This window comes from Pseudorca crassidens, chromosome 3, assembly GCF_039906515.1.
Source record: "Pseudorca crassidens isolate mPseCra1 chromosome 3, mPseCra1.hap1, whole genome shotgun sequence".
NCBI classification, from domain to species: Eukaryota; Metazoa; Chordata; class Mammalia; order Artiodactyla; family Delphinidae; genus Pseudorca; species Pseudorca crassidens.
Genome location: NC_090298.1, coordinates 158,923,430 through 158,949,818, shown reverse-complemented (window position 1 = coordinate 158,949,818; position 26,389 = coordinate 158,923,430). Strand labels below are relative to the sequence as shown.

Here is a 26,389-nt window from a genome sequence, read left to right as displayed (position 1 = left end):
GTGGGGTGATGAAGTGCCATTGAGGGCAGGAGGACAAGAATGTTGTCATGGTAACAGAGCCTCTCCCTGGACTCTCAGGCCGCGCGGGCCCTTTAAGGGCCACCCGACTGGCCACTCCCAACATGGCGGCGCGGCTGCTAGCTGCCCCCCCACCGAGGTGGATTAGGCGGGGGTGGGGGGGAGGGAGTGCCCCCGGACCTCCCCATCATGGCGGCGCGGCGGGGCTGTCGCACTGAGGTCACGGCGGCGCGCCGGGGGGGCGGGGCGGCGGGGGGAGCGATTTAAAGGGACAATGTCCCCCGAGCGGTGGAGGCGGCGGCGGCTGCGGAGGCCGCGACACCGGCACCGGGAGCGGCGAGGACCGTAGCGGCAGCGACGGCCGCACCAAAGAAGGGAGCTCCGAGCCCCGGCGCCCAGCCGGCGGCGCCGCCTCCCCGGTGAGGCCCGGCCCGGCCTGGGGAGCCCGCGGGCGGGGCGGAGCCGGCACGGGGAGGGGGAGGCCCGGGCCGGGCAGGGCCAGGCGGGACCCCCCGGGGCGGGGGGCGGGGGCGGGGCCTGCAGGGGCGGGGCCTTGTCGGGGGCGGGGCCGCACAGGTTGTGGGGAGGAGCGGGGGTCTTGGGGCAGGTGTCCCCCCTACCTCGGCGCGTCCCGCGGGGTCTCCCGCCCCGAGGTGCACGGGCGGAGGGCGCATCTCCCGGACCCTGGCGCCCCGAGGGGTGCGCTGGCGTGGCGCCGCCACCACCCCTGCGACCCCCGGGGGTGTCCAGGAGGGAGCCCTCCTCCCCACGCTGCCAAAGTGCTCCGAAGTTGCGGTCCCGCCCGTTCCCCGCGGGCAGTGCCCACCCGGTGGGCACCCGCAAGTGCTTCCTTGGGGCCTGGGCAGGGACCCCGCACCACAACGGCCAGTCCACGGACGGGCCCCCTGGGAGCCTCCAGGCCCCCGAGGGCAGCGCCTGCAGCCAGGCCTGGAGCCCCGGCCCCGCCCCGGTTGCCTGGGCTCGGCCTCCCACCATCTCCCTGGGGAGGGCGCCTCATTCCTGCCCTTCACTTTCCGCCGTTACCTTGAAGGTATTTATAGGTGGAGAAGACAGCCCCCACCCCCACAGCCTCCCCAGGGTCCTCATTTCTGGACCAGGAGCCCCATCCTTCCCTTTTGCCCTCAGACTAAAGAGATCTTGGGAGGGTGGGATGAAGGAACCCAGGCTGGGTATGCATGAGGGGTAATGTTGGGGTAAAGCGAGGGGGTTTAATGCTGGGGTCACTTGAGGCTGAGTGTGAGGGTGAAGGGGTTAATGCTGGAGAATCCTAAGGTTGTGTGTGGAAGGAGGATTGGAGTGTGGGAAAAGTGCAGGGGTAACTGATACAGGCAACAGAAGCAAGAAAAGTGCAGGGGTAATGATGGGGGGGGACTTGAGACAGTGTATAGGATCAGAGTGTAGAAGTGGCCGGGATTTGGGATTCGAGCTGAGGCATGCGCACAGGATATGCACGTGCATGGAAGTGAGGGCACAATTGGGGAAAGTGCAGCAGTGTATGAATGAAGGGAGCCATCTAGAAGTGATAGGATTAATGCTGCAAGAAAACAAGGTGGCTGAGTGTGCATGTTGTAAAATGGGGTAAACTGAGGCAGTGCAGGATCTGTGTAAAGAGAGGAGTCATGGATGGGGAGACTGAGGCATGCTGAGGTTAGGGACCTTTGGGATACAATGTGTGAGGATAGGGCCTCAGTACCATGTACTTGCTCACCTGTGCTGGGAGGTAAACTGAGGCACTGAGCTGCAAGGGTGAGGACTAGGGCTTCAAGGAAGGAGAAACTGAGGTAGACTGCGTGCCTTTCCTACCTCCCCTAAGCACCTGTCTCTCTGCCCCCAGACCTACAATGCCTCACTGAGCCAGGCGGGCAGCTGAGTGGAGCCAAGCAGAGAGCATCTATGGATGGGCCCCCGGCAGGCGGCCTGGCCGCCCCGGATCGTCCTCGAGGCCCCGAGAGACTGCCTGGCCCAGCGCCGAGGGAGGACATCGAAGGTGGGGCTGAGGTTGCTGAGGGGGAAGGTTGCATCTTCCGGTCCACCCATTACTTGCCTGTCACCAAGGAAGGCCCTCGAGACATTCTGGATGGCAGAGGTGGCATTTCTGGTAAGAGGGTAGGCCCTGTGGCCCTGGGGGAGCATCCAGCCAGGTCCCCGAGGCTCCGGGAGGGCCAAGTCACCCAGCCCGGCAGGGGCGGAGTTGGAATTCTGATTCTGCCTGGGTTCAGAGCCTCTGCATTATGCTTAGTTTCCCATTTTACAGTTGTGAAAACAGAGGTCCTGGGAGCTAATGACCTGACCAAGGCCCCCCAGTGGGTGACAAGGAGCTGGGACTTGACTCAGGTCTGCCTGGCTTCCTTCTCTGAGCGTACTAATTGGGTCCAGGTGCCCAGCTTAGCACCCCTAACTCCCCTCCCTGAGCCCACTTGTTCCCTATGGGCATACCCCATTCCCATCAGTCTACCCCAGTTCCCTCTTGCTGCACTGTCTTGGTGAGTCCTGCTCCTGAGCCATTGGTCCCAAACAGCTTATGCCCTCTAGTGGTTAGGGAGAGACTGGGTAGTCAGGGATGACAGCCACCCCTTTATGCCTCGGTTTCCCAGCAAAAGGGAATCTCACACTGTCCCCACCTCAAGATTTGTTATTCCTTCATTGAATACTCAGCAACTACTATGTGCCAGGCTCTGTTCTAGGTGCTGGAGATACAGCTGTAAACAAAAGTGGCAAAAGTTTCTGCCCTCAGGGACCTGCCATTCTAGTAGGGGAGACAGACAACAAGCAACTATAAAAATAACATACGGGCAGGTAGTGACAGGTGCTGTGAAGGTATTAAACAGAGTGCCAGGATCATGCCTGGGGAACCTGGGAAAGCCTCCCTGAAGGGGTAGAATTTGAGTGGAGCATGGAATGAATGGTGGGAAGGGCAAGCCAGGGAGAGGGAACAGCAGGTGCAAAGGCCCTGTGGTGAGGAGGAGCCTGGCATGTTCAAGGGCCAGGCAGGAGCCTGGTGTAGGTGAAGAGTGGTGAGTGCAGTACAGGCTGATGTACTACATGCCTCCCTTCATCTCCTTGGCCTGCTCTAAAGGCCTTGGTTTCCAGGAATCTCCAAGCACTCTGTCAGGGGTTTCCTACACACCAAGCCCTTTATGTGATCATCTCATGTCATTCTCAAAAAAACCCTTTGGGGTAGCCTCGGTTATTATTATCCCATGTTAGAGATGGAGAAACTCAGACCCCATCTGAGGTGTCAAGTAAGTTGCCCAAGGGCCCACAGCTAGGCAGTAACCTGACAGCCCTCGTCCTTAACCACCACCCTGTGTCAGGGCATCCTTGACCTGCCCCAGTTCACCTTGGCAATGCTCATGACACTCAGATATTTACAGAGCACCTCTTAAGGGTCACTGGTGCACAGCGACCAAGTGTACACACCATCCCCGCCCCCACTGGACCCTGCCATCTGGGGTCAGACAGACAGAGCAGCCACCAGGTGCTAGGACACAGTCACTGAGGTTGCAATGGGCGAAGCCCAAGCTGGGGGACACCCAGGAGTCCTGGATGAGGAACATTGAGTCAGACAAAGAGGCAGGAGACATCTAAGCAGGGGGCTCCACACATGCAATGGCGTGGAGGTGACTGGTGGCACCTGAAGGGGATGAGGGGGTGAGACCCCTGCTCAGAGAACCTTAGCAATCCCCTCCTCCAAACCATTAGTAACTCAGGCCCAAAGAGAGGCAGGACCGTGTCCCAGGTCATGCGGCTGGCCAAGACAGGCCCAGGACTTTGACTTTGTGGGAGCCCTGCGGAACAGGCTCTGGGTCCTGGGGCCCTCTCTGAGTCTGGTTCTGAGAAACTGGGCGCTCTGCTGTACCTGGCAGAGGTCCCAGGTCTGGAGAGAAGAAGGTAGGTAGGTGGGTAGGTATGTCCTCACTCCCCCTGGGGAATCATCCAGGGTCCAGTGCATGTGCCTGGGGAGGAGGGGAATGTGGCTGCTGAGGGGGGTGAGGTCCACCCTTACCGGTGTCCCTGAGCACATGGGTCATGGGGCAAGGGTGGCTTGACTTGGAGTAGGGTCGCGGCCTGGAAGCTGGAGGAGGGCCTGGGCGTCGGACACAGTGTCTCCCCCCACTGCCCTCTCAGCCCGTTCCACCCCGCCTTCCCTGAAGCAGGCACCTGCCCTAGGAGTCTTGTGATGCCTATAAATAGGAACAGCCTCTGGGGCTGCTGTTCCATGCAGAAGCCTGGGCCCTCCCTCATGCCCACCTAGTCCTTGGAGCCCCTCAAGAGCACCCCTGGAGTGGCTACCTCCAAACTCCACCTAGACACGGATGAATCCCCTGCCTTCTCTGTCCTCCGTTATGGCTGTTGGCCTGGAGCTCCTACAGCCTCCCTGCAGCCCCTCACCCACAGTCTGGCCTCTCTGGTTGGCCTCCTGGGTGCACCCAAAGCTTGTGGGGCTGAGATGGTCCGCATGGATTGCTGAAGAGTCTGGCGCATGCCTGGCATTGGGACCAGGGGGCTAGGGGATGAACAACGCGTCATTTCTGCCCTCGTGGGGCCCCAGGCTGAGGAGGAAATCAGAGCATGGAGTGAGTGGGCCTGAGGCTCCCGGTCAAGCCTCCAGCTTCCAACCTGGGACATGTCTCAGCCAGCCCTGAACCCCGCCCCGGGCACACCCATCTCCCTTCCTTCCCTCCACCGCCGACTCTCTGGATCGAGCATTTACTCTGTGATCTTCCTTGGCATCCGTCACTGGCCCTTCGAGACTGGGGCCGTAGCTGTTCCCATTATATTGAGGAGGAAACAGGCTTGGAGCAGGAAAGGCATGCCCTTCAGGTTCCCTCTTGGGCTGGAACTGGATCTGTCTGACTCCAATGTCTAGATTCTTGGCCACTCTGCCAAGCTGCCTGGCTTGGGGTTCAAGCTGCTCACGGACACGCTCTTCATTTTCAGTCTCTCATTTTCAAAGCCCCTCGGGGACCCCAAATGGCAGGAGCCAATGAGGGCCCCTCGGCATGGCCACTGCCGGGGGCTGCATCCAAGGTGCCTTGTCTGGACCCCCACCGGCTGTGGAGGCCTCTGGATGAGCCCCCAGCCCCCAAGTGTCTCGGACACGGGGCCCTGCTGGGTCTGCTTCCTCCAAAGTTGCTGCCACTAAAAATAGGAGCTTCACTGGAGCCGCTCAAACAAAGAGGCCAATACGGCCCCCTGGCTCGTGGAATTCTTAGACAACGGCAATCGCAGAATCATCGAATCTGGGACACTCGGAATCTCAGGAGCTTGGGGTCCCAGAATCTCAGAATCAGGACACCCGGACCCTCAGACTTGCACCTCTAGCCTGTGCTGGGGCTCGTTGCCTGTGAAATGGTTGCCCTCTCCTGAGAACTCATGTCTGTGATTCTTGTGTTCTCAAGAGACCCATTTCTTGGGGTCTCACTCCCTTAGCTGGTCCAGGCCTTGATTTCCCAATCCTCCCACCCTCTGCAACGCTCCACCCGCTCCATCCTCCCACCCTGACAGCAGCCCTTTCATCCGAGCACACTCCGACCTGGCCCTGCTCCCCATCAGTCTACCCCAGAGCTTCTCAAATGGAGGCGATTCTGCCCCAAGGGACACTTTGGCAATGTCTGAGGACATTTTTGGTTGTCATGACTGCAGGGCCAAGGGTCAGGGCGGGGGGTGGCTACTGGCATCTGGGGGTGAGGCCAGGGATGCTACTGAACATCCTACAATACACAGCGTGCCCCCCACCACAGAGAATGATTTGGCCCCAAATGTGAGTAGCACCAAGGTTGAGAAACTGTTCTAGATGATGCAAATTTCTGTATCCCCATCACCACCTTCACCTTCCAGAGGCCACATGACAGTCACAACCCTTCTCTCAGACTCAGCAGAAAGACCCCTGGCAGTATCACAACTTGCTGACCCCTACCCTCTACCCTCAACAGCTCTTAATTTTTTGGCCTCTGACAGTCAGCTCTCAATTTCCCGGGCAAATTGGACAGTAGGGGATTTGAAAAAGTACAAACCCCGGCACTAGCCCTCTTTCTGGACCATCCTCAAATTGAAGCTAATCCAGCAATCGCATCTGTTGGGCTCTGGATGGGGCACAAGTTCCCCCAGTGTGTTAACCTTGGCCCACGCAATTGGCCTGTGCCCCGATTGGCATGCTCGCCTGCGGCAGGCGGGTGCGGCAGGCAGAGGAGGCACAGGCCAGGATTCCTGTGGTCGCTCCAGGCATTGGCTCCACAGGCGGATAATGGAGAGTTGGCTCTATCTGTGTGAGGGTTCCTAGGAGGACATGTGATTCTACCATGTAGGCCTGGAAGGGGTTCTGGGAGGCAGGAGGCAGGGACGGGCCCTCTGCAGCTCAGACTAGAGGGCTCCTCATTCTTCATCTGGCGAGTATTGGTTGAGCACCTGCCGTGTGCCGGGCACTGAGGTGCTGCAGTGAATGAGGCCCTGGGGTGGGGGTGGGGCAGCTTATGTGCTAGCAGGGGACACAGGCAATTTCAGAGAGTGCTAAGAAAAAAAAAAAAAACAGGTAATGAGAGAGAAAATCGTAGGGGCTCAGTTTAGCAGGTGGCCAGGGAAGGGCTCTCCAGGCAGAGGGAATAGCTGGTGCAAAGGCCCTGAGGTCAGAAAGAGTTAGGTGGGTTTGAGGCTTCACGAGGAGTCTGGGCAGAGTGAGTGAGGGGTAAGGAGGAGAGGGAGGTGAGGCTGGAAAGACCTGCAGAGGTCCGACCTCACGGGGCCTTGTAGGTGGTGGTCGGGAATCTGGCTTTTATTGTAGGTATGATGAGAAGCCAGGTGAGATTTTACCAGGGTGTGACTTAAACAAAAATCACCCTGGCTGCCAGATGGGGGCAAAGAGAGAAGGGTTGAAGGCAGCAAGCCCTGGTGGTCCCCTAGGAAAGCAAAGGGGACTCCTCCAAAGAAACCCCTTTCAAGGCTCAGGAGTACAGAGGCCAAAGGCCTCTCAGGGGAGAGGAGTGGGGAGCCGGTCGGGCCCTTCCGAGGTGCCCGGCAGGGCTTCCAGAGCTGGGGTGCTGTGAAGGGCCCCAGCCAGGGGGACCCCAGCCCCTCAGGGTCTCCCCTCTCTGTTGCAGACGGGCAGCCCCATCCTGGCCTCAGCGAAGCCCTCCCCCGTGCCACCTCCGCCACCCATCGGATCAGCAGCTGGTGAGTGCCACGCTGGCCCTGACCTCAGGGAGGGCAGGGGGGCAAGCAGGACATGCCTAGGCCTGAGAGAAGCCCCCAAGAGTGAGAAGGGGATAGGAGGGAATCTGGAGGCCAGGCAGGAGGAGGTGGCTCCCTGCAGGCAAGCCCCTGGGCATTTGTAGGGGGTGGAGGGAGGATTGGGATTAACACAGACAGTCAACTCTCATTATCCCTGCCAAGAGCAGGGCCAGTGGGCCAGGAGCCTGGAGGTTGGACCCTTGGAGTCCTGTCTCTGCCAGGTGATCCTTAGAATAATGTTCGGCTTCTCTGAGTCTCAGTTTCCTCATCGGTAAATGGAGTCCCTAAGATACATCTCACAACCTCACCTCGAGGACCCAAGGGACGTTGGGTAGGAGCAGGAATTGACAGCAATGCTGATGGCAGCAGCCTTTTATTAAATGGCTTGGGGGTGCTAATATGTAATAATATCCATATTGGGATTAATAATAGCTCTCAGTTATTTAGCGCTTGCTGCGTACTAGGCCCTCAGCGCAGGTTTACCCCACTGAGTCTTTGCCATAACCCTGGGGGGAATGGTCCCATTAACATTGCATGTCACTGATGGGGCTTAGAGAGGTAACCCTGTGATTTCCGCTCAGCCTCTCAGTGGAACCTGTTTCCGCATCTGTTCCGTGGGTGTGATCCACAGCCCCTTGTGGAGGCAAGATCTTGAAAATGAGGGGGATTGATCAGGAACAGTCATAATAAGAACCCACAGTGGTCATGGGCTTACTGGGAATCAGGCAGCAGGCCAAGTGAAGCGTTTCCCAGCCTTGAGTTGTGTCACCCTCACGCTACACTTCATGGGGTCAAGGTCCCCATTTGAATAAGCACCTGCAGTGTGTTAGGTTTTCTTTGATTATGGGTATGAGAAGGCTCCCTTAGTCATTGCATAAGGGCACAGAAGCTCCTGGTTCTTGGGACTCATCCCCATTTTTAGGATTGGAAAACTGAGGCTCAGTGAGGTTGCCTTACCTCCCCTCTCCTCCAAAGGAGGTCAGGGTCACTGGGGCCACAGGCTGAGCAGGGACTTTGCACCTCTCCTGACTCTGCCCTTCTAGGAGGGGAGATGCAGGGAGGAAGCTAAATTTGCTTGAGTTGTTTATGCTGCAGAGTTTCACCAAATTTGCTGGAAAGATGAGGCTAAACAAACTAGATCACCCCGATTTGGGGAGGACCAAGACAAAAAAGCAGCCTGAAGCATAGGTCGGAGCCTTGGACCCTCCCAGGGGACGGATGAGAGTTGACTGTGCCACCAGACTTGGGGACACTACTTGTGATCCCCGCTGTGGTCTCTGCACACTCCCCCCACCACCACATGCAGCGGGGCTGGGCTACATACACAGGTGTTCCCTGGGAGCTAAATCCAGCGTTGGACCCAACGGCCCTGGAAGGGTCCACATGTACTCCCTCTACCTCCCGACCCACACCCCAACACGCAAGCCCCTCTGAGGCAGCCCTCAGGCTGGGTCTCTGGAGCCTGTCTCAGACTGCCTGGGACCCCCTCCCCTGCCCAAGGAAGGGAAACTGAGGCCCACAGCTAACCTGTCCCCATTGGCACTTCCTTGCAGCTGCTGGGATGGAGGCAGCCTGGACTTCCAGCCGGGCTCCCCACCACCCCATCCCCTGGGCCACTTCCCTGGCCCCTCCGATGGCCGGGGGCCCTGGGAGCACCCCATGGTTCAGGAGGCCGGGGAGGGCATCCCATCTGAGCGGAGGTTCGAGGACTCGGTCATTATAAGAACCGTGAAGCCCCACGCTGAGCTCGAGGGCTCTAGAAGGTTCTTGTACCATCAGGGTGAATCAAAGCTCTTGGAGAAGGTCCCCCGGGGCCGCCCCAGGTTCGACTGGCTCCAAGACCCAGAAGAACAGGCCCCACTCCAGGATGCAGCGCTGCACCTGGACCTGCCGCCCCAGCTGCCACCCCTCACCTCCTTCCGGACGGTGCTCGTGCCGGTAGAAGATACCACTAAGACGTTGAATGTGCCAGTGGTGGGCACCGGAGAACACCTGGCAGACCTGGAGGGCCTGGCCCAGCCGTCCGAGTGGAGCCTGCCCAGGTCGGCCTCAGAGGTGGCCACACAGACCTGGACGGTGAACTCAGAGGCATCTGTGGAGCGGCTGCAGCCACTGCTCGCCCCCGTCCGGACGAGGCCCTATCTGTGTGAACTGCTGGAGGAAGTGGCCGAGGGGGTGGCCAGCCCAGACGAGGATGAGGACGACGAGCCAGCCGTGTTCCCGTGCATCGAGTGCAGCATCTACTTCAAGCAGAAGGAGCACCTTCTGGAGCACATGAGCCAGCACCGCCGAGCCCCGGGCCAAGAGCCCCCCGCCGAGTTGGCCCCCCTGGCCTGTGGCGAGTGTGGCTGGGCCTTCGCTGACCCTGGCGCCCTTGAGCAGCACCGGCAGCTGCACCAGGCCTCCCGGGAGAAGATTATCGAGGAGATCCAGAAGCTGAAGCAGGTCCCAGGTGACGAGGGCCGGGAGGCACGGCTGCAGTGCCCCAAGTGCGTCTTTGGCACCAATTCCTCCAAGGCCTTTGTGCAGCATGCCAAGCTGCACATGCGTGAGCCACAAGGCCAGGCTGCAAAGGAGCCCTTCGGGGGTGGCAGCAGGGCTGGCAGCCCAAGCCCCGATGCCACCTCCCTCACCTATCAACCCTACGGAGATTCCTTGGGCCTCAGTGCCTGCGTTTTCTGTGGCTTCCCCGCGCCCAGCGAGAGCCTGCTCAGGGAGCATGTGAGGCTTGTGCATGCCAACTGGGAGGAGGATGGTGAGGCTTTTGAGGAGGACCCTGCCAGCCGGCCCGGCACCAGCCAGGATGCTTATGCCCGATTCTCTGATGCCACTGACTACTTTGGCAAAGCTGAGCCGCTCTTGGCCCCCATGTGGCAGGGGAACCCTGCTGGATACGACCCCAGCCTGTCCTTTGGCCCTGGCTGCCAGCAGCTGGGCATGAGGGATTGCCCACTGTTAAAGCCACTCCCACATGGCTCGAGCCAGAGGCCTCAGGGAAGGCCAGCCTTTCCCTCGTCACTAGCATCTGCCCCCTACTCCTTACAGGCCAGTAGAAGCAAGAGTGCTGTCCACCCACAGGGGCTCTCAGCCCAACTGGGGGACCAGAGGCACCCTTGGAGCGAAGAGGACGAGGAGGAGGACATACTGCTGGCCTCGGAAATGGACTTTTCCCCCGAAAATGGGGTCTTTGCATCGTCAGCCACCCCCGGCCTCATCCCGCAGTCAGCCCTGGAGCTCAAGCGGACATTCCGAGAAGCCCTGCAGACAGCTGAAGCCTCAGGGGCACAGCAGCAGCAACTCTGTGGGATGGTGCCGGTCGTTCTGGTGGCGAAGCTCGGGCCGCAAGTCATGGCTGCGGCAGCCAGGGCCCCCCCGAGGCTGCAGCCTGAGGAGCTGGGGCTGGGGGGTGGCCACCCCCTGGACTTCCTGCTCCTGGACACACCACTGGGTGGCCCTCTGGGGCTGGACACATTCCTGGATGGGGACCCAGCAGAGGCACTGAAGCATGAGGAGCGGAAATGCCCCTACTGCCCAGATCGCTTCCACAATGGCATCGGCTTGGCCAACCACGTTCGGGGCCACCTGAACCGCGTGGGCGTCAGCTACAACGTGCGGCATTTCATCTCCGCCGAGGAGGTGAAGGCTATCGAGCGCAGGTTCTCCTTCCAGAAGAAGAAGAAAAAAGGTAGGGCAGCTTCACTCCGGCACCCACCTCCCTCCAACACCTGGGAGATGCACAGCTGGGCAGCTGAGTTCTGAACCAACCAACCCTCACTCTAAATCCTCCCGTAGTGCCAAGCAGGGTGAAGTCAGGGCCTCCCCTCTCAGAAGACCTGGGAGCTGAGGCAAAGGTCACCACATTGGAGGAGGTGCGGGGACACCCCAATGCCCTGGCCCTTCCAACAGCTGGAAGAAGGAGTATGGGCAGGGAAGTCAGCCCCAGGCACGGAATTTCATTGATTCCTTCATTCAACAAATATTTATTGAGTTAGGTCCCCTCTGTTCTGGGCACTTGGGAACACAACAGTGAACGGAACAGCAGTCCCTGCCCTCCTGGAGTGCACAGCCCAGTAACAGGAGTGGTGGGACCCTGGCTGACTTTAGAACCCCTTGGGCTGCCTGTGGTGTATGCAGATTCCCAGGCACCAAGGTTCTGATTTCGGGGGTCTGTCTCCAACACCAGTGCCCTGGGTGGTTCTGATGCTGGCAGACATGGAGCCTACGTGGGGAGGTGCTGGTATGGTGTTTGAGAGTGTGTGTGTATGGGCACTGTGGGGAAGGGGCAGGGGACAGACAGCCACAAAACCAGGCAGTTACAATGTTAAGTGACCAGGGCTGTGATGGGGGAAGCTCGGGGAACCAGGAGTTTGGGGAAGCCAAGAGAAGCTCCCTGACTCTGCCTGGGGGATCCAAGCAGACTCCCAGAGGAAGGTGTCCCATCCATTTGTCCATTTCTTCATTCAGCAAAGATGTAATTTATAACACTGGGGTGTATAAATATGAGCTCTAGACGAAAGAGGGTATTAATCAAATACCCAAACTCACCCAAATGATTGCAAATCCACCCTGGAGAAGTATTTCTGAAGGTGGGGTCCCTGATGCTTTGAGCTATGCAAGGGGAGAAAATGGAAGGTCAAGAAGAGAAGACTTCTTGGAGTGAGCTATACAGGCAGGAGCATGAACAGCAAAGGACGAGGGAGGCATCCAGGGTGAGGAACGGCACTGTGTGATCCGCTGAGGATGAGCAGCCCCGGGAATGGGGAAAGCTGGGGCTGTCCCCACCCCCACCCCCAGCCAGGCAGTCCATGTCCTCTCTCTCTCTGCAGTGGCTAACTTCGACCCAAGCACCTTCAGCCTGATGCGCTGTGACTTCTGCGGGGCCGGCTTTGACACTCGTGCCGGCCTCTCCAGCCACGCCCGGGCCCACCTGCGTGACTTTGGTATCACCAACTGGGAGCTCACTGTCTCACCCATCAACATCCTGCAAGAGCTGCTGGCCACCTCAGCTGCTGAGCGGCCCCCCAGCCCCCTGTGTCGTGAACCTGGGGTGCCGCCTAGTGGCTTCCTGACCTCCCGCCGGCCCCGCTTACCTCTTACAGTGCCCTTCCCACCCACCTGGGCTGAGGACCCTGGGCCAGCCTACGGAGATGGTAAGGGGAGAAGGGGCAGGTAGGGCCAGAGCCCTGACCCTTCCCAGGGGCCCGGAGGGATGGAGGAGTGGGAGGGGGCAGCCACTCTGCTTTCCTGGAAGTGTTTCAAGTCACTTTACAAAGTAGGTCAACAACTGTCCTGCCACTTAGGGGTCATTGCTGTTTTACTCAGGGGCTGGGCCAGGGCTCCTTCTAGATCCAGTTCCTGCCTGCCCTGCCTGACAGTGATTTTAACATAGGCTTATTGAGCTCTTTACTAGGAGCCAGATCCTGTCCTAAGCACTTCACAAATGTGGACTCATTTACATCCTCACAACAATACTTCTTTTTTTTTTTTTTTTTTTCTCACAACAATCCTTTAAAGGCAGGTGTTGTTATCCCCATTTTACAGATTTGGAAACTGAGGCCCAGAGAGTTCAATTAACATGCCTGAGGTCATACAGCTGAAAGCATGTGGAGCTGGGATTTGAAAGCCCAGGAAGCGTAGGCTCCAGAATCCTTTCTGTTAATGATATCTTTTATCTAGCACGGCACTGTCTGGTGGAACTTTCTGAGATGATGGAAATCTCTCTAGACAACGGTACTGTTCTACAGGGTCACCAGTGGCCACATATGGCTTCTGAGCACTTGAAATGCAGCTAGCACAAGGTTAATGGTGATCCAGTTGGACAGTGCGGATCAGGAGTCTACATTCTAGATTTTCAATGGTGCCTACTGTGTCCAGCAGCATTGATAACCCCTCCCGTAAATGAGTTCTTGCTGTGTATCAGGGTTTCATCTCACACCTGAAAACAATTCTGTGGAGCTGAGGATTGTTGTGTTCCTGTTTTATGGATGAGGAAACTGGGGGTCCTCTGCTTTGCCACAGCCACAAAGCAGCAGAGCTAGACTTATGCACACCATGTTCGGTGGTCTCTCCAGTGTAGGATGGCTTGGGAAATCCAGAAGTAATATTTTGGTGAAGGAGCCTGGGGCTGGACACCGTGGAGGCAGTGGAAAGGTGAAGGACCCAGCCTTACAAAGCCTGACTTTGTGGGAGACTTTATTGAACCTCAAAGCAGAAAACTCAGCAGTGAAGAGACGGTGGGCTCTGAGGAATGGAGAAGGTGCCTGAACAAGGGAATTGTCCAGGGGCTGCCTGGGGCTGAGGCTTTCATCTCTGTTTCTCCTACCTGGAGTTTCCAGGGTCCTACCTAGTTCTGTACTCTGGGCTTTGCTGGACCCATCCACAAGCCTCCTTACCAGTGAAGGGCACTTGAGGGTCTGCAAAGGGAAGAGGGGGGCTATCAAAGCCCCCTCTCCTCTTTGGAGAAGGAGGAGATTTGATGGTGGATAGTGGACAGAGAGAGGATAGTTGTTGGTTGAGGTCACACTTCGGGGAGAGGCAGAGTGGGGATGTGACCTCAGGCTTCTTGCCTTTGTGAAGGCTATCCCCTAGGCATTCAGCTCACATACCTGGCTAGGTTTGTGGTGTTTCAGTGGTGGCTAGGAGGTGCAGCTTGCTCTGAAGATGGCTGGGGAGCACAGGAAGCAGTCTGTAGTCTCCAGCACTGCCCCCTTCTTTCTCTGTCACTCCAGCAGAGGCCTGAATGTCAAGCTTACGCCCTTTACCCGGCACCTGGGCCAGGCACCCCAAGAATGGCAGCCTGCATCCAGCAGCCAGGTTCAGCTCTGGCTAAGCTGTTTCCACCAGAAGACCAATGTACCAGCCCCTACTTAGTGCTGAGGGAACTGGCCAAGTCAGTAAGACGTAGGAGTCAGCCTGGTACTGCACTGGCCCTGTACATGGGGGGAAGCTATGATCAGTCTTTCAGTGAACACGCTGGGGGTGAGGGCATTAAGGAGTGGTTGAGAAGATCCCGGAAACCTTGCCTGAGGAAAGATGTCCAGGATTAGGGCTCGGTCTGGGCACCGACCCTGCAAAGTGGCTATCCTTAGAAGCCTCTCCCATGCCTCCCTAAGCTGGCGGTAGGGAGCCGTGGCCAGTTTGGAGGCGGGGCAACGGTCAGATGCTGGCTCCACCCAGCTGTCAAATAACAGCTGGGGGCAATCCGTTTAGTTTTAGGGAGGGAGAAGGGGGTTGTGCTTGAAATGTGGTGCCGTTCTTGTGGGGAGTTCCGCAGGATTGCCGGACAGCGCCGTCGGGGGACAGTTGGACACCAGGATGGTGTCGGGGGGATCCTCCTAGTTGGGGATCAGGTGTCTTCCAGGATTCCCGAGCCAGAGGGGAGACTTGCAAGGAAGGGAATGGAACAGGGTCCCGGGGCAGGTCCTAGCTCCGCCCGTGGGGCTCTAGGAGCCTGGATGCTGTTCAGGCGGATGCGTGTGGCCGGAGGATTCCTGTAGTAGTTTTAGGGATGTCCGGGGTGGGGAAAGAGTGTCCCGGTCCGCCGAGACCTGGGCTGGGGCAGCAGTTGGCAGCCGCTCGTAGCAATGCGTGCGTGTGTCCGCAAGCTCCCCTCCAGCCTGGCGGGGACAAGGGTTTCGTTCGCTGTGCTCGACGCTCGGCCGGCCGCCCTGGGCGCGCCCCTAGGGACGGGGCGGAGCGGAGCGGACTCCGCGGCGGCGGCGCTCGGCGCTCGGCTGCTCCCGCCTGGGGCGGCCGCTCCGCGTGCGCCGGAGCCAAGATGGCCGCCTCCACCGCCCAGTGCCGAGTGACAAAAGCGGAGAGCAAGGCGGCGGCGGGGCCGCGCGCGGGGGGCGCCCGGGAGCGCGCGCCCGCAGGGGCGCCCCCGCTGGGCCCCCAGAGCCCGGGCCCCGCGGCTCTCCCCGCGCCGCCGCCGCCGCCGCCCCCACCCCCGCCGCCGCCGCTGCCGCTGCCGCCGCGGGACGGGCCCAAGGCCGAGCCGGAGCCGGGGCCCGGGCCCGCGCCCGCGCCGGGTAAGAGCCCGCGCCGGGGAGGGTGCGGGGAGGGCAGAGTTGGCGCCCCGCTCGCCCCCTGCCGCCGCCGCCGCCGCCGCCCCGACGCCCGCCATCCAGTCTCCGGGACTTCCCCTCCCCCCAGGCCCTCCAGTCGCGGGGACCCCGGGCCTCCCGTCGCGGCTCGCAGGGTCCTGGGCTTCAGAAACACTCTCTGCCGTCACTTCGCGGAACCCTCACCCCATCTGACAGATGCCCCCTGAACCCTTTGGAGCCTCTGGATCGTCTCTTAACACAGTCCCTGTACCTCCCGCGCGGAAACCCACTCCAAGTCACTTCAGCCTTGACAAGGGCCCTGCCCCATCTGACAGACGCGCCCACTCCACCCGGAGGCTTTGACAAAGTCCTCGGCGTCCCGTGCCCCGGTGCATCCCCCGACCACCTACGTCTCCTTGCCTCTGTAGGAGTCAAACTGAGTCAGGGACCTGCCTACCTGCCCTCCTATTAACAACACTGAGCACCTTCAGGGTCCCGTCTGACACACAGTTCCTTCATTCTCAGCGCTCTCTCCATGCTCTGAATGCTAAACCCGGGAGTCAGGAGGCTTCTCAAGTCCCTTTTTCTGCAAAATTAGACCCTGAAAACTCACCTTTGACTATCTGTCCTCCTATACGCCTCACCCGGAGAAGCTTCCTGGCCTGATGGATGCCTCAGAGACTTCCTATAAAGTTCTGTGATTCCTATTCTCTCTGTCCCCAGTAAGGTCCCCTGCTGGTCCAGGATCCTAGTTCTTACCTTACCCCACCTAGGGCTTAGCTTGTGATAAGACCACCCCAGGATCCCCAGTTGTCTCTGCAACCCCAGCCCCAGCTGTCTTGTCTGGTGGAGATTCCCCACAAGTTCCCTGGAGCCTTCTTCATGTCCTGAGCTCCCTGCCTCTGCATTGCCTCTCTGGCCTCTGACCCTGGCCTTGTCTTACTGAATTCCCCTTCTGACTGCCACCTACCCGCCCCCAAGACTGATAGATGCTTCCCTCCACAGAGAGGAGCCCAGAGAGATCTCTCTGCCCAGAGAGATATTTTCTCTGAGATCTGCTAAGGTGGGAGTCTTGGCTCAGACTAGCACTGCGTCCCCTGACCTGTCCGTGTTCTGGTAGGTGGAAGCCATTCCTAGTCTCTGCTGTCAGTTGGCAGCCTTGACATCCCTGCGTCATATTGGTGCTCGGGGTTATGGACGGAGCCTCAGCTTTCATGGGGTGAGCTGCATTCCAAAGTGAGAGCAGGCACCAAAGATGAGGAAGAAGGCTCCCACCACCACCACCAATGTACCCCTGGCCCTCAGTCCTTACAGGGGTAGACAGCCCACACCTTGCCTGGGCTGAGCCTGTCTTCCCAACCTCACAGGCTTGGGTTCTGAGGAAAACGCAATGGTGGCCATGGACTTGGGCTCCCCCCTGCTCCCCAAGAAGAGCCTGCCTGTCCCTGGGCCCCTGGAGCAGGTGGCCAATCGGCTGAGCAGCAAAGTGGCTGCAGAGGTTCCTCATGGCAGTAAGCAGGAGCTGCCAGACCTTAAGGGTGAGTGGCGCAGGAGGCAAGGGTGCCGGCCAGGCTGGTCACACTCACAGGGAGCTCTTGGGCCTGGTAGTTAATGTGGGGCCCGGGAGTTAATGTGGGGCCCCAGGTTGGCCACAGCTTTCTCTCTGGCCTCTCATGGCACCAAGGAGACACCCAGCTATCTTCTCTCTTGAGCTTTTGCTGTCACAGGCATGCATGGCCTTGAGCCCTGGTCAAGGGAGGGGCATCCGGAGAAGCAGTGGGCATGTTCATCCAGAGCTCACACCCAGACCCAGTTCATTTGCTGACTTTGATTGCTGATAGCTATGTGATCTTCTGCATGAAACTGCCTTGTTTGTCCATTGATTCTCAGGTCATTATTGAGTAATGACAGGCACTGTGCTGGACCCTAGGGATGTGAGAGATGCAAAACAGACCTGGCTCTTGTCCTTGGGAGTCACTGAAGTTGGGGAGCAGGGAGGCAGAGAAGCAGATAGGCAGAGATAAGGGCTCTGCAGAAGAGGGTGCAGGCAGGGCACCACAGAGACCACGGCTGAGGCCTCCAGCCTAGCGTTTGGGGCATGAATTAAGCTGCAGATGGTGGCTAGGCCTTAGCTTTCATCTGGCAGGTCAGCATCTGTGTGAAAACCTGCTGCCAGGGCACCCTGGTACGTTAGAGATCCGAAAGGCGTTCCACTGGCTGAACCACAGAAGCGCTCAGCTCCTGCTGTGTGCCTTTGGGCACAACTCTTCCCCTCTCTGAGACTCAGTTTCCTTATTTGCAAACTGAACAGGCTAATTCCTGCCTCATTAGGGTCATTTTAAGGGTGGGAGGTGTTGACAGAAGCAAAACACTTGCAAGAGCCTGGGTGAGTGGGGCCCCAAGGGGAGAAGTGGGAGAACAGAGATTGTGCAGCCTCACAGCTAGCTCTCCTGGCCTCCATCTCACCTTCCAGCCCAGAGCCTGACCACCTGCGAGGTCTGTGGTGCCTGCTTTGAGACACGCAAGGGCCTGTCCAGCCACGCGCGCTCCCACCTGCGGCAGCTTGGGGTGGCTGAGTCGGAGAGCAGCGGTGCCCCCATCGACCTCCTCTACGAGCTCGTGAAGCAGAAGGGCCTGCCCGACACACCCCTTGGGCTGCCCCCGGGCCTGACTAAGAAGTCCAGCTCGCCGAAGGAAATGGTTGCTGGAGCCCCACGACCCGGCCTGCTCGCCCTGGCCAAGCCCCTCGATGCCCCTGCTGTCAACAAGGCCATCAAGTCACCTCCCGGCTTCTCGGCCAAGGGCCTGGCCCACCCGCCCAGCTCCCCACTGCTCAAGAAGGCATCACTGGCCCTGGCGGGCTCCCCTACCCCCAAGAATCCTGAGGACAAGAGCCCCCAGCTGTCCCTGAGCCCCCGGCCGGCCTCCCCAAAGGCACAGTGGCCCCAGTCTGAGGACGAGGGGCCCCTGAACCTCAGTGAGTGCGGGTCCTGGGAGCCGAGGGAGGTCCTGGCGCTGGGAGGGGCAGGGCCTCAGGTTGGGCTGCAGGGCTTAGGGTGGGGGCAATGGGGACTGCAGCGCCTGTGTCCTGAGTCGACTGGGCCAGAGTGTGTTAATCAAGGTGCTGCGTCTCCTGTTGGGCCAGCCATGCTGCATATTATCTGTCTCCCATTTCACTTCGATTTTCTAACTCCTGGAAGCCTGGCTGTGGCTACTGAGTCTGCCAGGGTCATCCTCACCACTTAGGGGCAGCTTTTGGCTTTCTCTGGGCCTGAGGGTTGGGGCAGTGAAGGTAACCAGGGCTCCCGTGGGGCACCTTGGGTCCTGCAGGTAGACAAGTGGTCCACCTGACAGGAGGTCCCATGGTTGGCCCTGCCTTCACATCCTCCTGCTCCTGGTGTCCTTTGCAGAGGTACCTCTGTGCCCAGGGATGGAGCTGTACCTCCTGGGCTGCCTGTGAGCATGGCAAAGAAACTCCCAGGCGTGAGCAGGTTTAACAAGGGCATCCCTTAGGAAGTTAGGCCTTCCCACACATTTGTGGTCATGAGAGTCTGGGGGTGAGCCTAGGGTCTGGCACCCTGCCCAACAGGGCACCCCAGTTGCACCTCACATTCCGATGAAGCTGCTTCCACTGTCTGCTGTGCTTCCAGGAGCAGCGTTCTGAGCAGGTGTGCCCTTGGCTGTATGATGCCCAGCAGCCTGTGGGCCCCTGCTTTGGACCCGCCCCACACCTTGCACAGCTCCATAGCTGAGGTCCCTGGGAAGAAGGCTTGGAAACATCAGACTGTGCCATTGGAATTTGGCCACTGCCTCTGTACTGCACATCCTTACGCTCTCTACACTCACCTTGATGCCAGAGGGCTAGGCACAGAACAGGACTTTCTGCTTCCCAAAACCTCTTAAATCTGTGGCACGAGTCTTGGACCTCCAGCAGCCTGGGCAGCCGAGAATCACACCAGGCCCTCCCGCCTCAGTCCCCCAGGGCCGGCCAAGGTGGCGGCCGTGAACCCCCCTGTGTTTTGTCTCCGCAGCTTTAGATAGTGACGGGGGCAGAGAGCTGGACTGCCAGCTGTGCGGTGCCTGGTTTGAGACCCGCAAGGGCCTGTCCAGCCACGCCCGCGCCCACCTGCGCCACCTGGGCGTCAGCGACCCGGACGCCAAGGGATCCCCCATAGACGTGCTCCACGGGCTCATCAGGAGGGACGGCGTCCAGATCCGCCTCCCACCCGGGCGTGGCACCCTGGCCCTGCTGGGGCGGCCTCCTCCCGCCTCTGCGGCCCTCTCCTTGCTCCCCCCCCCACCGCCGGCCACGAAGGCCAAGCTGAAGGCCGAGGGTATGGCCAGCCCCTGGGGGAAGCAGGACCTCTCAGCCGCCGCAGCCGCTGGCATTTTCTGGGCCTCTGATGTGGAGCCGTCTCCTCTCAACCTCTGTAGGTTCTCGCTTCAGCCGCCCCCTCCTCCCTGCGGGCCCTGGAGCCCCTCCCAGGGTGGGGGTCACAGCCCCATCCCTACTCCCTCCCTGCTGGGGCAGGGAGTGGACAGGGGCCCTTAGCAGTGGACCGGTTCTGCCCAGAGATCTTGTCGGCAGTCGGCTGCTAGGCCTTCTCTCTTGGCCTTTGACCTCCATGACTGAGACTTTCCCTGAGAATGAAGGCCAAGGGTGGGGTGCTGCCTTTTGGTGTGGAAGGTGCCCATGGTTGCCCCTGGTCTGGATGGCAGGGCTACCAACCACTTCCTGCCCCCATCCTCGTTAGGACCCGCAGAGCCGTCGAGTCTTGGTTCTGTCCTTTTCTGCCAGGACCAAGGGCCCATGCGCTCTCTAGAGCCTCCCTGTGCTCCTGCCGGGTGTCTGGCCCCCCCGCCCTGCTCCTCAGTTCCCTCACTTGCACTTGCCCTCCACCACCACCCCAGCCCCTGGACGTGCTGCTGTCCACGCCCAGCCGACCAGGAGACCCACAGGTGACTGTGCTAACAGTGCCCACGGTGCTAACTGCCCCTTTCTCCTGCTGCAGCTTCAGGCCCAGAGCCGGCACGTGACATCCGCTGCGAGTTCTGTGGCGAGTTCTTCGAGAACCGAAAGGGCCTGTCGAGCCATGCACGCTCGCACCTGCGGCAGATGGGCGTGACCGAGTGGTACGTCAACGGCTCACCCATCGACACGCTGCGGGAGATCCTCAAGAGACGGACCCAGTCCCGGCCTGGTGGACACCCCAACCCGTCAGGGCCTAGCCCAAAAGCCCTGGCCAAGGTGGTGGGCAGCGGAGGTCCTGGCAGCTCACTGGAAGCCCGTAGCCCCGCGGACCTTCATCTCTCACCCCTGGCCAAGAAGTTGCCACCGCCACCAGGCAGCCCCCTGGGCCACTCACCGACTGCCTCTTCTCCTCCCACGGCCCGGAAGATGTTCCCAGGCCTCTCCTCACCCTCCCTGCCCAAGAAGCTGAAGCCTGAACAAATGCGGGTGGAGATCAAGCGGGAGATGCTGCCGGGGGCCCTTCATGGGGAGCCGCACCCATCCGAGGGTCCCTGGGTGGCACCTCGGGAAGACATGACCCCCTTGAACCTGTGTAAGTGTGACCCTGGGGCAGGACAGGGAGAACAGTCTTCCCCCACACTTCCCTCGGGGATACCCAGAACACCCAGGGTTGCAATGGAAGGGAAGTACGCAGGTCCAAAGGACAAGGGGCTAGCTGTGTGTTCCTGCTATGCAGACCCCCAACTGAGCTGCTGCTTGATTATTCTTCATTCCTGTGAGGGCGGCAGAATTGTGTCATTAGGCAATGGCAAAAAGATTTTATCTCTGTACCATCTTTAATCCATTGGTAGTGGCTACCATCCAGATTCCTAGGGATCAATTGGTGATGTCTGCCATGGGCAAGAGTATATGAGTATTGGAAATGGGTGTCTTTCTCATATTCCTGGTCACTAAGTGCTTGACATTTGGAGTTCAAGTTAAGGTCTCGGCTGCTCCAGAGTCTAGCAGTATATGACCTTGGGCAGTTGCCTCTTCTGGAAGATGGAGATCAGCATGGTCCCAACTCTGTAACAGGGTTTTTTTAAGTGGTGTAAAGCACTTAGCTTTAACGCTTAAAGCTCTGTATGCAGTAGCTGTAACATCCCTATTATAACAAGCAAGTGCACTTCCCTCTCAAACTGTCACTTAGCTGCTGTGTGCCGAGCAGGTGAGGATGGCCCAGGCCTCTGCCTTAGTGCTCACATGCATTTCACGTCTGCTTTATACCACGTGCTTTGAATTGCTCCCGCTTTAGGGTCCCACCGCCCCAGTAACACAGGGAGGTGGTTTCCATCTCCATTTTGCAGAGGAGGAAACTGAGACTCAGGGCAAGTGGCTTGCCCAGCATCGCACAGGGGGTCACAGCCAAGCTTGCGTCTGAGCCCAGGATCCAGGGAGTGCTTGTTCCTTGATACTTCACAATGTCATAGGGAGTCATCATGAAGGCAGCTAGAATTTGAGGTTACAGAACAAGCAGAAGGGCTGGATGATGTACACAAGGGCCTCTGGAGGCAGATGAAGGAGCGGGTCATTCAGGTCTGGGGCTGCATGGATGGGACAGCAGGGCACTTAACACTGACCTTGAGCTTGGAGGCTTCCTGCCAACAGCCACCACCTCCTTCTCCTCCCCCTGCCCCGACCCCCTGCAGCGTCCCGGGCAGAGCCAGTACGTGACATCCGCTGTGAGTTCTGTGGCGAGTTCTTCGAGAACCGAAAGGGCCTGTCGAGCCATGCACGCTCGCACCTGCGGCAGATGGGTGTGACCGAGTGGTCTGTCAACGGCTCACCCATCGACACGCTGCGGGAGATCCTCAAGAAGAAATCCAAACCATGCCTCATCAAGAAGGAGCCGCCGGCCGGAGACCTGGCCCCTGCCTTGGCTGAGGACGGGCCCCTCACGGTGGCCCCTGGGCCCATGCAGGCCCCTTTGCCGCTGGCGCCAATGGCTGGCCGGCCAGGCAAACCAGGAGCTGGGCCAGCCCAGGTTCCCCGCGAGCTCAGCCTGGCACCCATCACTGGTGCCAAGCCTTCAGCCACCAGCTACCTGGGCTCAGTGGCAGCCAAGCGGCCCCTGCAGGAGGACCGCCTCCTCCCAGCAGAGGTTAAGGCCAAGACCTACATCCAGACTGAACTGCCCTTCAAGGCAAAGACCCTCCATGAGAAGACCTCCCACTCCTGTAAGCAGTGGTTGGCAGGGTCCTGGGAGGGCATCTGCCAGGGCCTGTAGGGCTGGGCAATGCCGTGCACACACTTATCCCCAGTGGGGGTCAAGGCCCCAGTGGGAGGCGGGACTGGCTCCCGACCTGGGCAGCGCCTTCTGGGTACCCTTGCTCCCTTTGGGCTGGGGCTCAGCAGCACCCCCTCTGCCTGCAGCCACTGAGGCCTGCTGCGAGCTGTGTGGCCTTTACTTCGAAAACCGCAAGGCTCTGGCCAGTCATGCACGGGCGCACCTGCGGCAGTTCGGCGTGACCGAGTGGTGTGTGAACGGCTCACCCATCGAGACACTGAGTGAGTGGATCAAGCACCGGCCCCAGAAGGTGGGCGCCTACCGCAGCTACATCCAGGGCGGCCGTCCCTTCACCAAGAAGTTTCGCAGTGCCGGCCATGGCCGCGATGGCGACAAGCGGCCGCCCCTGGGGCTGGCACCCGGGGGCCTGGCCGTGGTGGGCCGCAGTGCCGGGTGTGAGCCAGGGCTCGAGGCTGGCCGGGCAGCTGACAGTGGTGAGCGGCCTCTGGCAGCCAGCCCGCCAGGCACTATGAAGGCTGAGGAGCACCAACGGCAGAACATCAACAGTGAGTGCTGGTGGAGGAGGGTCATGTGCTGCCACCTGCTGGGGTTCCCCTGGATGCCCCCTGGGTTCTCTGCTGTGCATCTGCCCTTAAGTCGCTTTCCCAGTTTGCCCTCCCGTTCAGTCATCCATCCTTCATCCCACCTGTCCCGAGGTCCAGGAGGTGTCCAGTCATCTGTTGTCCTGACTTAAAATTCCCCACAGCATTTGCCCCTTGCTCGCTGAAGGCAGGAACTTCCTCAGGGGACTTGCCCTCTGGCTCATCTCCTGTCCCTCTCCCCACCTTTCCCCACCTCAGAATTTGAGCGCCGACAAGCCCGCCCTCCAGATTCCTCTGCGGCCCGGGGTGGTGAGGAGGCCAATGACCTGCACCAGAAGCTGGAGGAGGTGCGGCAGCCTCCGCCCCGGGTCCGGCCAGTCCCCTCCCTGGTGCCCCGGCCCCCCCAGACATCACTCGTCAAGTTCGTTGGCAACATCTACACCCTCAAGTGCAGGTATGCAGCCCGCAGGGGAGGGAGGGAGAGAGACTACCCGCCCGGGGCTTGGCCCTCCAGAGCCTCTGAACAGGACTTGGGCTGGTGGAGGCAGGAGATGTAGCCTCAAGGACTGCCCTGGGCTGTGGCTGGACCCAGGTTAAGGGCTCCTCACAGACAGCAGCACCACAGAGCATCAGGCTGAGACCTTGAGCTTTATAGTCAACAAGACCTGAGTTCAGTTGCCAGCTCTGACCCCAGCTTAGTGACCGTGAGCAAGGATTTCCTGCTGCGTGCCTCAATATTCCCACCTATAAAACGGGGTTGATAACAGACCTACCTAATAGATTTGTTATGAGGATTAAAAGAGTTGAGTATAAAGCATTCGAACTGTGCCTGGCGCATGGTAAGCACTTGGCAAGTATTTGCCGGATTAAGAAAAAAATAGGTCTCAGTTCATTCTTACCAAAGTCCATGTGTACATCAGAGGCCAGGAAACAGAGTCTGAGATGTGATGTGCCTGCCTCAGGCCACACAGGCCAAGTCAGAGGTAGGATTGGAACCTAAGTCTCGGAGCCATGAGCTTGTGTTCTGGGCCCCTATGCTGTGAGGCCTCCCTTGGGGCCGAGAGGATGAGGAGCTAGTGAGTTGGATGGGTAGGAGTTAGTGCCCAACCCCCTTTCCCTGGCTCCCATCATTCTCTCCTGGGGCCTGGTGGGGTCGGATCTGCTTCTCTATGTCCTCTCCCATTTCAGAGCACATGCTTCAGTCAGCTGGCAAAGGTGCTTGGGAAGCTGGATGGCCCATACCCAGGCCCTGAGGCAGCAGACTGCCCTGAGCATAGAGACAGGGGTCTCCAGGGGACCCTAACGTGACCCCATGATGGGTAGAGGTAGCTGTACATGGGAGAACATCTAGCTTCTGGGTCCCCCTTCTGTCAAATCCTGGGCTTACTTTGTTGACTCTGAGTAGCAGTAGGTGTGCCTGATGCTCAGGGTGTGGCCAGGGCTATGCTTCCACCTCTCCTCACTGCAGTGGCCACTTCTCCTTCTCTCTGTTCCCCCCCTACAGGTTCTGTGAAGTGGAATTCCAGGGGCCCCTCTCCATCCAGGAGGAGTGGGTGCGGCACTTACAGCGGCACATCCTGGAGATGAATTTCTCCAAAGCGGACCCTCCGCCCGAGGAGCCCCAGGCCCCACAGGCACAGACAGCGGCAGCAGAGGCGCCCTAACACAAAAGCATTCCAGATCTCCTCTCGTGCCACCTCTATCTCCTCTTCCTCCGCAGTCTCCTCCTCCCTCTCCTCCCTCTTTCTTTTCCGTTTCCAAAGGAGCAAGCCAAAACCTCAAACCGGCACCTTTCAGGAGCCGGGCACACTACATCCGGGGCACTGGAAGCCAGCTAGCCATGCTTCCCCCAGCCTGAGGACTCTGGGGCCACACACAGGGCATCTTCCTTCAGCCCACACCCACCTGCCCACCCAGTTCAGCAGGGGCAGCTGCCAGGTCTCTGGTGGCAGCCATTCTGTTCACAAGGGAGGAAGGCCAGCGTTCTCCCACGTCTAACAGCCAGGCAGCCTATGTTTGCCATCCGTGGCCACTTGCAAAGACCCCAAGGACCCCTGTCCTGGTTCCCTCTTGCCCCTATGAATATCCTCTCCCACACACACGCACGCACGCACGCACGCACGCACTCAACGTACCTCGTGAGACCCGGGAATCTGCCCCAGCCCTCCAGTTCCCGGGTCGAACGACAACCACATCATGCCACGGTGCTTGCTCAGGGGAAGCCACACTCCCTCTGTGGCCCGCTGCTGGGGCCTGGGAGCCCCCCCACTGAGCCCACAATGCCACGGAAATCCTTGTTGGCCACCCCCACAAGAGGGGCCTTCCCAGCTGGGAAGAGCTCAGAGCTGACAGCTGCCTCCTGCCATGTCAAGGCCCCCAGAGCCTTGGGGGCTCCAGGGCCTGGGAGGGGGTGGGGGTGGGACTCTCCTTCCCCACCCTCACTCCCCTCCCTCTTTTCACTGTTGCTTTCTATGTATAGCTCCCTAGACCTTTCCACTTTTTTAAAACCGCATTTTGTGTAGAGAATAAGGAACGTGGATCTTTTTATTTTGCAGTCCTGGGCCAGCTAGAAACCGGGAGCTGATTGACCTTTTAACTTTTTTCAGTGGCCACATTTTGGTTATCGATGTACCTAGAAGTATGTAAATTAGATTAAATTTCTCTTCTGGAAACACCCCAGGGCAGGCAGCCAGCGTGTGTTTTTCTGTCGAGTGGACAGGCTGGCATTGTCTGTCTGGCAGCCAGGGCTGGGATCGAGCCACCTCCGCCAAAAGCCCCTGGAAGCCCTGGGTTTTCCTGTTGGCCACCAAGCCCACCAGACCTTTCTGGGGATGAGCCCAAGTTCCCAGCTGTTGGTGCTCGATGGCATGGCTGGTGTGGATGCTCTGGCCAGCTGGTGAAGCGGCTCCTGTGAGCTGAGGAGAGGAACCAGGACTCTGGGCAGCTGGTCTGGGAAGGGAGCCAGGATTGAGAAGTGATTGAGGCCTGAAGGGCTCTCTGAGGGCAGGAGCTGTCCAGTGAGGGTGTGGGGGACTCGTTGGGGGAGGGTGAAGTGCACAGCTGCTGGGACTGGCCTGCCTTCAAGACATGTGACTTGTCTGGAGACACATACACCCTGAACCTGACTAACATGAGGGGAAAAAGAGAGCTGCTGGCTCCTTTTCGTTGTTATTTATTTTCTCGTTCTGCAAATGTTTATTGAACATTTCTGAGATTTTAAGAGATTTTGTTGGCTGCT

General features: G+C 59.4%; 1 protein-coding gene across 8 annotated transcripts; it reads left to right on the top strand.

The window, feature by feature from the left end:
- Positions 1-281: 281 nt before the first annotated feature.
- WIZ (WIZ zinc finger) lies at positions 282-26,389 on the top strand. 8 transcript variants are annotated; one of them, XM_067733041.1, is made up of 13 exons: positions 282-437; positions 1,874-2,137; positions 7,137-7,209; positions 8,820-10,951; positions 12,093-12,416; positions 16,679-16,849; positions 17,785-18,288; positions 19,343-19,741; positions 20,324-20,875; positions 21,972-22,499; positions 22,696-23,115; positions 23,410-23,605; positions 24,656-26,389. In XM_067733041.1, the coding sequence occupies exons 2-13, from the start codon at positions 1,933-1,935 to the stop codon at positions 24,813-24,815; spliced, it is 5,664 nt and encodes a 1,887-aa protein (XP_067589142.1). In that variant the 5' UTR covers positions 282-437; positions 1,874-1,932; the 3' UTR covers positions 24,816-26,389. The 8 variants fall into 8 exon arrangements, with proteins under 8 accessions (XP_067589142.1, XP_067589135.1, XP_067589137.1 ...); XM_067733034.1 differs by lacking the exon at positions 16,679-16,849; XM_067733035.1 differs by lacking the exons at positions 282-437; positions 16,679-16,849 and adding an exon at positions 1,046-1,069.